Here is an 11,931-nt window from a genome sequence, read left to right on the forward strand (position 1 = left end):
TCCTATGGTTCTGACTTGGTGTACACTGTAAGAATGGCCAATGTTCTGAATTCTATCGCTGTACATTTAAAAAGTGCTGAACAAATAGTTATATTGACTACATCCGTCCTAGCTCACTCATGTCTTAATCAAAATTACTGATTGCCTCTTATCCGCTTGTCGTCCCCTTATGCCATAGTTTGTACATCTCAATTGTCAGTAGAAACCACATTTATTTAAGCAAGTCAGCCATATCAGCTATGTTTTTTTAAAGGCAGTAAATGAGGCCGAATGAAATGTTTCGCTGCCAGACAATGCTCCGCTGATAGCCAGGTGTAGCAGTGGTAAGGTGTTGGGACTGCTGTTGGGACTCTGCTGTTGGGACAGCTTTATGTAGGCCCTAACAGTTTGTGGGCACCGTTTGTCACTGGTACAGTGCAATTAATGTATTGTTTAGTGTTGTGTAGTGGCTTTGCTGGCTTGCATCCCCCCCCAAAAATGTGTTTGCCACACCAAGATTTACATGCTAAAATCGCCACTGGTTATTGGTCCCCAAAATAATAATATAATATATCATTCATGGATTATGTTTTAAATCATCATAAAAGTGTGGTAAATGTGTACATTTTCCTGTTTCAAAAATATGTTGTTCAAAACAAGCTATTCAGTTACTTACTGCCCCTCAGTAACTGCCAGCAGCAGCAGCTCTGTCGAACATTGCTTTGATTGTTTTGCCAGCAATTTGCAATGAGGGGGAACTGCCCCAATGAAATCGCAGGATTTCATAGCATAAAATAAATTATAACAGTACAATGTAAATGGACCAGCCTGTGGCACTTAAATGTGCGTACAGTCAGAACTTCTGAGTCTGCTATAGTCTCTATACCAATGAGTCTTTCGGACCAGACAGCTTACTTCCTTCCGTACATCAGACTATCTTCTCTATCAGGTACAGATGGCTCTAAAGAAAATTGTAATTAACTTGTAAATAAATAATCACAACAGTCATGGGAGCCTTTGACCTACATCCAACAAGAGTGGAAGGACAGAGGGATACACTAGCTAGAACCTTCTCATTGCAGATCTGATAGGACAAACAAGCATGACAGTGGCTTATTGTTTCCCCCCATGTTGTTCAGCAGGTTCTACTGTAGGTGACAGGTGACATGTGTGGACTAAAACAGCCTAAAACCGGGTGTATCGCAAAGCATGATCCAATGAATTAGCCAGCTACAGTAATTTTGAGAAACATTGAGAAATAGTTTGGTCAAATGAACCAGTTATCTACCTTTGATAAGCTTGCTAGCTTGTGAGCTCCCATGCCAATTTCAAGTCTTTCTAAACTAATATCTGACTGACTCAGAAATAAAACGTTATTTCAGAATGAAAGTTAACTGGCTAGCGTATCATGCTTTGTGATGTTATGTTAGCTAACTATCCCCAGTTAGATCATGTATTTTGACTTATTGCATCTGCATGCTTGTTGCGTTCTCCCTGGTGCACTCGTTTGTTGGTGAGCTGGCTGCTCGTTCTAAATAGTATAATCTAATCTGTTCAAAACAGTGGCAGCATGTGCAGCAGTGGTCATTGGGTTTCTGACATGCAAAAGTAAAATAGGTGTATTTATGCTGCTGTTCAAATGCACAGATCACTTTACATATCTTCTCTAAGAAACTACTGGTCGTTTGAAAACTTGGCATCATATTTCTGTCATGCTGATTTGTTGACAACTCCAACCACCTCACGGCCCGGGTGTTCAGCCAGTCAGCGGCCACCATATCGCCATTCTTTATGTGATGGAAAAAGTACCCAACTGTCATACTTAAGTAAAAGTGAAGATACTGTGGCTTAATAGAATATGACTCAAGTAAAAGTGGAAGTCACACAGTAAAATACTACTTTCGTAAAAGTATTTGATTTTAAGTATACTTAAGTATCAAAAGTAAATATAATTGCTGAAATATACTTAAATACCCACAGTAAAAGTATAAATCATTTCAAATTCCTTATATTAAGCAAACCAGACGGGACACAGGCCCCCTCAGATTTGTCCTGTACATTTTTTATTTACATTTATTTACAATTTCTTCCATTTTAAATGGAAGAAATTTTGAACCACCAAGACTCTTCCTAGAGCTGGCCGCCCGGCCAAACTGAGCAATCGGGGGAGAAGGGCCTTGGTCAGGGAGGTTACCAAGAACCTGATGGTCACTCTGACAGACCTCCATAGTTCCTCTGTGGAGATGGGAGAACCTTCCAGAAGGACAACCATCTCTGCAGCACTCCACCAATCAGGCCTTCATGGTAGAGTGGCCAGATGGAGGCCACTCCTCAGTAAAAGGCACATAACAGCCCTTATGGTGTTTGCCAAAAGGCAACTAAAGACTCTCAGACCATGAGAAACAATATTCTCTGGTCTGATGAAGCCAAGATTGAACTATTTGGCTTGAATGCCAAGCATCACGTCTGGAGGAAACCTGGCACCAACCAAACTGTGAAGCATGGTGGTGGCAGCATCAGGATCGAGGGAAAGATGAACGGAGCAAAATACAGAGAGATCCTTGATGAAAACCTGCTCCAGAGCGCTCAGGACCTCAGACTGGGGTGAAGGTTCACCTTCCAACAGGACAATGACCCTAAGAACACAACCAACACAATGCACGATTGGCTTCGGTACAAGTCCCTGAATGTCCTTGAGGGGCCCAGCCAGAGCCCGGACTTGAACCCTATCGAACATCTCTGGAGACCTGAAAATAGCTGTGCAGTGACACTCCCCATCCAACCTGACAGAGCTTGAGAGGATCTGCAGAGAAGAATGGGAGAAACTCTCCAAATACAGGTGTGCCAAGGTTGTAGCATCATATCCAAGACGACTCAAGGCTGTAATCGCTGCCAAATGTGCTTCAACAAAGTACTGAGTAAAGGGTCTGAATACTTATGTAAATGTGATATTTCAGTTTTTTATATTTTTTAAACTTCCAAAAACGTCAAACTCTTGCTATGTCATTATAGGGTATAGTGTGTAGATTGATGAGGTTAAAAAAACGTTTTAATACATTTTATAATAAGGCTGTAATGTAAAACATTTTTGGAAAAAGTCGAGGAGTCTTAATAATTTCCAAATGCACTGTAGAATTTAGAAAAGCAAGCAAAAACTAAATGTACTGAATAAGACTCACATTCCTTTCAATCTTTTCTTCAAAAGAGCAGCTCAGATACGCAGGAAAAATTAAGTAATTTTTGTACATAGAATTAAGCATAATGATTATGGCTCTAGATTGCAGGAAAAAGCTTTTTTCAAAATTCTCCAATTTAAGTACGGGGGTCTAGCTCCCTTCCGGACCACCCCACCAGCCATCCTCCTGTAGTTTGTGGCTTCAGATTTTGGGTGCATGACGTCCCTGGGCACCATTCTTGGTTTTTAAATTTACGGATAGCCAGGGGCACACTCCAACACTCAGACATCATTTACAAACTAAGCATTTGTGTTTAGTGAGTCCCCAAGATCAGAGGCAGTAGGGATGACCATGGATGTTCTCTTGATAAATGTATGAATTGGACTGTTTTCTTGTCCTGCTAAGCATTCAAAATGTAATGAGCACTTGGGTGTCAGGGAAAGTGTATGGAGTAAAAATTACATTATTTTCTTTAGGAATGTAGTGGAGTAAAACTTGTGAAAAATGATAAATAGTAAAGTACAGATACCCCACCCCCCCCCAAAAATGACTAGTAGTACTTCAAAGTATTTTTACTTAAGTACTTTATACCACTGCATTATTTGAATGGAAAGTTCCATCCCATATGGAAAAAATACTGTAGTATATTATGGTATAAATACTATAGTATTCACTGGTGGTTTTGCAGACCTTACTGTAGTATTTACAGTTAACTATAGTATAAATCCTGTATTAAAATAACTGTAGTGCATACTATAGTAATGTAGTATTTTTGCAGTTTGTATAGTGTAGTATTTACTGTAGTGTTTTACATACTGCAGTATACTGAAGTATTTACTGTAGTGTTTTTGCAGACATTACTGTAGTATTACTATAGCATTTTTTGTTTTATCTTTGACATAGCAGTGGAAGCGATCTCCTTGAGGAAGCCTACTGAATAAATACTAAAAGAGCACATTTCTATAACCTGTACAGTGCCTTACAAAAGTATTCATACCCCTTGGATTTTTTTAGCATTTTACTAGTATTTACTTTAGTTTAAAAAGTTTTGTTTTTGCAGACTAGTGATTTTGGAAACATTACTGTAGTATTTACTATAGTATTCTACGGTATACTACAACATTTACTATAGTATTCTACAGTATGCTACAACATTCTATATGTACTACACATGCTCGAGGGATACTACAGTTTGTAGTATAGTATTCTACAGTTTACTACAGAATGCTATAGTAAGTACTATAGTAAACGTAAGTATTTTTTAATGTGGGATGACAGTGATGCCACATTGTTTACATAAAAAGCATTTAGTTATGGTCTGGATTGGTTTACAACTTTTAATGGTATAGGCCTAGTTCTTAATCATAGCCATACATCATTATAAATAATTTTGTTATGGGCCTCCCGAGTGGCACAGTGGTCTAAGGCACTGCATCACAGTGCTAGCTGTGCCACTAGAGATTCTGGGTTTGAGTCCAGGCTCTGTCGCAGCCGGCCGCAACCGGGGGACCCATGGGGCGGCGCACAATTGGCCCAGCGTCGTCTGGGTTAGGGGAGGGTTTGGCCGGCAGGGACGGCGCACTAGCGACTCCTGTGGCGGGCCGGGCGCAGTGGACGCTGTTTCCTCTGACACATTGGTGCGGCTGGCTTCAGGGTTAAGTGGATATTGTGTCAAGAAGCAGTGCGGCTTGGTTGGGTTGTGTTTCGGAGGACGCTTGGTTCTCAACCTTCGCCTCTCCCGAGTCCGTACGGGAGTTGCAGCGATGAGACAAGACTGTAACTACCAATTGGATACCATGAAATTGGGGAGAAAACGGGGTAAATGAAAAAATATATATAATAATTTTGTCATTATGTTATCGATGGAGCTCTAAATAATGGAGCTCTAAATCGATGGAGCTCTAAATTTAGATGAGCTCTAAATAATCATGGCTATTTTCAAGGAAATTTCTAGATGACGCTGTATAGTATGTACTGAAAACAATGTGACACTTGTAAGTGTAAAACATTTGTTGGAGATGTAAAGTAGAGTAATCTTTACTAGAAAATATTTAATGCACACAGAATTGAAAACAAAGTTTAAGAAAAGTTGAAAGTTATTTCTAGACAATACAATCAATAATATATATAAATTGTCATTGTAAAAAAGAAACATTAAAATACAAAGCATAAAAACATTAGATAAGAAATTATAAGGAAGCATGTGTTGTTTCACAGCATAAGCCAGAAGTTAAAGGTTTTATAGGCACCCAAATCTAGATAATTATGTTGAAATATTGGAACAGGCAGCCATCTCCAGTCAACAAGGTGCTGATACCCCCACTTATTCATTTTTCTGCCAAAAACAGCTTGTAAACAGGAAAACATTGGCATCCCTTTTAAGGAAAATAAATGAAAGCCTAATTCTCAACTACAGTAATACAAAAATGTATGCACTGCAATGCATTACAATCTAATTCCTGACATTTTAATTTAAACAACATCAAATGGCTCATTTCCTTGTTATATCTCATCTAATGTGTACCCCCTCCTGGCAAATTAACCCATAGGTAAATAAGGAGTTGTAAGACCACCAAGAGCCACTGCAGGTCAGTCTTTCACATTGAGAGCTTAATTCCTAGACTGAATTATGAATGAAGCCCTTAGCTAAAGTGGTTTGTTTGTAGTCAGTCACTTAGGTCATCAAGATAAACACTGAACACTCAAAACAACCTCAGTGGAACTCTTATCAGGTGACCAATAATTTGTGGAGAAGCCTGACCTAGTCCATGCCTGTGTAGCAAGTACTGAAGTAGATGCACAGTTTTTAAGATGTTCATTGTTGTCAGCTGTACATTTCCTTGGTCAAGACATCAATGAGGGTTCTGAAATTATATGACAAACATGAGACAAGATTCATCATTGTTTGATACACAATTTGATCAGTTAAAGAAGGATTTGTCACATATCCAGAACTGTTTCAGGGTACTACAGACTTACCTTTTTCTCTGTGACTCTTCTGGTGGATCCGTAATTCCTCTGGATCTGAAAACATCTTTTGGCAAAAGGGGCAGACAGACTCTGGGATGGTTCTCCAAAACCCTTGTCCTAGGTCAGGAGAGTCACTTAGCTTTACTTGGGCCTCTTGATGACTTTGTGGAGATTTTTTTAGGTCTGCATGCCATTCATCATCACCAGCTGACTTCCTATTGCTCTGATGGAGTGGTCCCGCTCCTCTGACACGCTTCATTCCAGCAACCCAAGATTTTGGATTAGAGAACTTTTGAGACAGCTGATCTGAACACACCACCTTATGGCGAGCCTCTTCCCCCTGTGAGCTTAATGGGGGCCTGGTTCTGGGTGGACTGCTCAAGAGCAGCTGAAGCCGCTGAGGCTTATGGGATGCCTCGTTTGAGGAGGTCACACACTGGATGGAGCCGGAGTTAGGACCAGGAAAGGGGAAAGCAGTATACTTGTCCTGCTTGTAAGCCGATGCTGAACCATCTCCCTGTATTGTCTGATTCCCCCTCACAGAGCTGGGCTGAGAGTTGGTGGATCCAGGTCCCCCTGTCACCCCACACCCTGATCTGGCCAACCCCGAGCTCCAGCTCTCCAGAGGCGGCACAGACAGCTGCTGGATGCAGTGGTGCAGAGATGGATAATCTACATACCGAAACTTGGGAACTCTCTCCTTGGAAGTGACAGGGGTGTGTCCTCCAGAGGGTCTTCCCAGAGCCAGGGGAAAGCCCTCCAGCCAGCTGTCCAGGGGTGGCACAGTGAGCTGCTGGATGCACTGGTGTAGCGAAGGGAAGTCCACGTACTTGAATCTGAGCATTTTGAGGGGCACCTCAGAGAGGTCCTCTTTTTTAACCCTGATGGGAATAGTAGGCTGTTCCTCCTCTCTCACCCTACGGGTCTCTGTGTCTGGCTCAGTTTTGACCACTAAGGGAACTGTAGGGGGAAGTCTCCTGTCCTCCATGGCTGGCCTCTGAAAACGCACCAAACACAGTTAAATATAACATTTTGGTTAACCCCCAATTGGTAAAACCAGGCTTCAAATATCGGAAACCATTTCCAAATATATCCAGTAATGTTATTGTGGCAATAATGGAGGTTGTTCTACTTTGCTTAAATGTACATCCTGCTTTTTTCCCTAAGATGTGTCAATCAAATAGATGTAAATTCACAGCTGTTTGTCTTTTGAATTATCCTCACTTAGAATCGCATGTCCTGTCCAGTTCCTCTCTGCTAAGCAACATATTATTAAGTATGCAGTCCTGACCTGAGCACAATAATTAGCTTAGGGGTTTCCTCTTCTCAGAAATAGCCATAAGCAGCTGTATAGTATAGATATACACTGAGTGCACAAAACATTAAGGACACCTGCTCTTTCCATGACATTGACTGACCAGGTGAACGCTATGATCCCTTATTGAACAGACGTCATCAGAGCACACAACAGTACAGTGTACTGCCTACACTCGGTTTGTTGTTTTTATGAAATAAATTAAATTAAATAGTTTTCAATAATAGCTAAAGTTTTTGTATTGCTACTGATTCGCGACGCGGTTGGGACCACAAGTTGGTGTCCCGGATTCCTGTTAAGTAGCAGTTAGCTGCTAGCCATCATGAAAATGGAGCAGTGCTAGCCATCATGAAAATGGAGCAGTGCTAGCCATCATGAAAATGGAGCAGTGCTAGCCATCATGAAAATGGAGCAGTGCTAGCCATCATGAAAATGGAGCAGTGCTAGCCATCATGAAAATGGAGCAGTGCTAGCCCACAGGTGTTTTTATCCACCGCTGGGCATAAAGACTTAAGGTATGAGATGAGATTTCCACACAATCACAAGATGAAGATACGGTGGAACTGGAAACTGGACAGAAATCTGTCTCCCCTAAATGCACCACCATCAAGCATCTTAGGGAAGAGATTCTCTGGCTGTTAGCTCAGTGGTAGTGCTCCAGTTCTTCCTGTCAGAATAAGCAACAGAGGACTTGGAAACCATATCAACTCCTATAGAAATTGCACTATGGTTATTGTGAGTAACCTAATTTATGTTCCTTTAACTCTACCTTCTAGTGAGTTTATACAAACTGTCATCTCCTACCATTCTGATAGATTGGAGACTGTCAGAAAATGTGGTTGTAACATTAAAAATGTAATAGTTATTCCATTGGTTACCTCTAGGCAGATCACTAGAGAAATCACTAGTAAAACCTTTCTCGTGAATGACCTCATTACTGAGCGCAAAGTTGACTGCATTTCACTGAAACATGGCTGTCTTCAGACTGTAGTGCCACTTTTATTGACCCCCCCCCCCCCCCCCCCCCCCCCCATCAGAAAAGGGGGAAAGGGTGGGGGGACAGCTTCTATTTTTACTAACGCTCTCAACTGTAAGGACATTTCATTTCAACTTTGGGTCTTTTGAACATCATGCTATACTGTTTAAATGTCAGCCACTAGTGCTGGCCATAACTCTATATAGGTCACCAAAGCACTGCCCCACTTTCTTTACTGATTTTTATTTATTGTCTATTTATTGTCTATTGTCCTTGAGAACTATGACAAAATCATTGTGTTGGGTGATTTTAATATTCATGTTACCACTGAAGATCTTACCTCTACAGATTTCATTGAGTGTATGTATGAGCAATACTCCATCACCTATTCTGCCTTCCTCTTTTGATAATTTAGTAGATCAATTAAGGGCAACCATTGATGCTACAGCTCCAGTAAAGTTGAAAAAGGCCACATTCAAACGGAGAGCCCCTTGGATGAGTGAGGAAACTAATAGATTAAAGGGAAATTACAGAATAACAGAAGTGAAGGAAATCAAAGTTGCAGGTCTATTATGATATTCTGAGAGAGCAATAAAGCAATTAGAAATACCAGACGGGCTCATTTTTCTAACTTGATCACTAATAATCAGAATCATTTGAGTGTGCTCTTCTCGACCATTGATGGCCTGATAAATCCTACCCCCGCAAACTTATGTGAACTTTCTTCCATATCTAAATGTGATGAGTTTGCGGCATATTTCAGAGATAAGATAACCAACATTAGGCTGGGTATCAGTCAAGCAAGACCTAATGAGAAGTTTGATGATATGTGCCCTAGCCCACCACACAAAGGCTCTATGGATTTATTTTCCCTGGTTGACACAGACATGCTCAGAAAAGTGATATCACAACTTAAGCCTTCTACCTGCCTTCTCGATCCTATCCCCACCACCTTCTTCAAAACAGTTTTCAATTGCATATCTGAAGAAATGCAAGCTATTGTTAATCACTCCCTGTTCACAGGCACTTTCCCCACTGCACTAAAAACTGCTATGGTGAAACCCCTTCTGAAGAAAAGTAAGTGCTGAACAACAGATTTTTACCTTGTTGGCTCGGGGATTCGATCTTGCAACCTTTCAGTTACTAGTACAACGCTCTAACCACTAGGCTACCTGCCGCCGTGTTCCATGTCTGAAATGTGCTGTATAAATAAAGCTTAATTTGATTTGATATCACTTGTTAAATCCACTTCAATCAGTGTAGATGAAGGGGAGGAGACAGGTTAAAGAATGATTTCTAGGCCTTGAGACAATTGAGACAAGGATTGTGTATGTGTGCCATTCAGAGGGTGAATATCAATATTAGGAAGGTGTCCTTAATGTTTTGTACAATCAGTGTACAGTAAGTTGACCAGTGTGACCAATATAGGTTGACCAGATGCTGATAATAAAGGTAAAACTGGGTCCAGTTGAAGATGCTGTGTGCTGCTCCTCCAACCCCAGGGAGATAAATGGCTTTGCAGGTATGAAGTTAGGAGAAAAGTAGGTCAGAGGCAGACTGATCACACTGCCAGGGGGCCAAAACAAAACATCTGTCACACAGCAGCACAATCTATTGGCCTTGCAACAAATGCCAAGCTTGAGCCACGATACTTTAATACAAACCTCACCCTGCTCACTGCAATAAGTATGGCTAGATTCAAGGGAAGACATAGAAGGTTAGACGGAGAAGCTAAACTTGACTACTACGTCAAATGTATGCACACATGACTTTCTAAATGTCATACATATTCAGCATTTTGATTCACAATATATTTTTTCTTTTGTTTCTTTAAAATACTTTGTGTGTTTGTTGCCATCATCATTAGAGACAGTGAAATAACAGCAATAGGAGGAATCCCAATATAATCTTATATATGCATGATAACCTACTTATTGTAGTGTAGTTTTTTAATTGAACCTACCATCCTGGCACAGTGAAACAGAAAGATTTGCTCTGGAACTGTGCCGAGCCGTGACGAGGGGCGGGGGGAACGCCGTGTTCCATATACACTCGCAAGAGGAATTGGGTCATGCACGGTGGCCTACATTTGGAGGATTTGTTGTCTTGGTTTTTCCCTCCCCACATATATTTGGGCTGGCCCGCCCTCGTGCGCTCAACAGCACAAAAGTAACTGGACTACAGCAATATCCATATTTGAAACGAAAAGGGACCCTTACATTTTGATAACATTTATCCTAGATTTGTAGTAGAAACACAATGACACGTCGCAATAACTGTGGAGGCAAACGGTTGCATTATTTCCATATGGATCACAGTGTTTCACTTGTAAATTCATAAATATGCATTTAAAAGCGGGGTCACGACTGTTGAATTCATACCGACAATGTCCAATGGGCTATAAAGCGAGTTCTAGAGGGCGACTGGCGCATATACACATCAAAACATAGTAAATTGACAAATGTATAATTATTAGCAGTACAATAAAATATGTGGCTATGCCATGCGTTTCTTTATCCAAGTCTTACCTTTCGTTATAGGTCTTCCTGGAAATCCGTGAAACGCGTAATGAATCTGATTCTTGGTGATGCTCTGTCCTGCATTGTGTGCAATGAAATAGTGTTGTTACGAGATGCAAATCAACCAGTAGCCTAATTGCTCAGACGTTTCGGTTTTGCCGCAAATCGAATAGAAAAAAGACCAAGGCTGGATGGCTGACTCTTTGAGCGTGGTTGAAGACACCTGCTACTGGTTAGTTTCAGATTGCTTGATCATTCGATGTCAATGACAGCTCACCAGTAACAGTTATTAAATGATGTATCTCTAAAAGCCTGTAGTGCTACTGCTACCTTGACTGATAGAGTCTCAAGCCAATCAGATTTAGTACAGTCAAACCACGCCCACAGAATCCTTATCTAAATAAAACAATGCAGACCAATGTTCAAATTAGTTACAGTTTAATAGGCGGAGCCTTCGCACTCAAATTACAGTTCAGATAGTGTCCTCTCCATTAGGATGGGAAATATCACGCATTCAATCATATAATCCTACATCCCAGATTATATATTACAGATGGCAGATAACCAAAATTGCTTTTAGGTGCTTTATTTATTAGTAATTATTTATGAGCATAGAATTAGCCTTATACTCACACCAATGTAATTACTCATGTATTACCTTGAAGACACAATTATGGGTTGTTTTTAATAATGATATACCCATTTATTCTTTAAGAATATACACTTAATGGATGTGGACTACAACTGCCTAATTACCCTATAATAAGCCAAGGAAAATAGGTGATATTGTCTTTTGTTTGTGTTTTTTGTTCTCAGCTGAGTCAATGTATAGCTTCAAAATATGTAAATATGCTTTACGTTCATAATCTCATGGATTGTCAGTCCTTGCATCCATTGCGCCAGTCTTTGATTTTGAGAGTGGTTACATTTCTCCAGCCCCATCCCTCAGCTTTCTACTAAATCAAGTGGTGGGGCTGCTGTTTGGCTGAAATACAA

The 11,931-nt window shown here is 40.6% G+C and overlaps 1 protein-coding gene across 1 annotated transcript; it reads right to left on the bottom strand.

The window, feature by feature from the left end:
- Positions 1-5,186: 5,186 nt before the first annotated feature.
- Positions 5,187-11,250, bottom strand: LOC120057110. Its single transcript, XM_039005529.1, has 3 exons — positions 10,945-11,250; positions 6,135-7,122; positions 5,187-6,019 (listed from the first exon to the last, which is right to left on the bottom strand). Exons 2-3 carry the CDS (start codon positions 7,111-7,113, stop codon positions 6,000-6,002), a joined length of 999 nt encoding a protein of 332 aa, XP_038861457.1. The 5' UTR covers positions 7,114-7,122; positions 10,945-11,250; the 3' UTR covers positions 5,187-5,999.
- Between the last annotated feature and the right edge of the window lie 681 nt (positions 11,251-11,931).

Source organism: Salvelinus namaycush, chromosome 12, assembly GCF_016432855.1.
Source record: "Salvelinus namaycush isolate Seneca chromosome 12, SaNama_1.0, whole genome shotgun sequence".
NCBI lineage: Eukaryota > Metazoa > Chordata > Actinopteri > Salmoniformes > Salmonidae > Salvelinus > Salvelinus namaycush.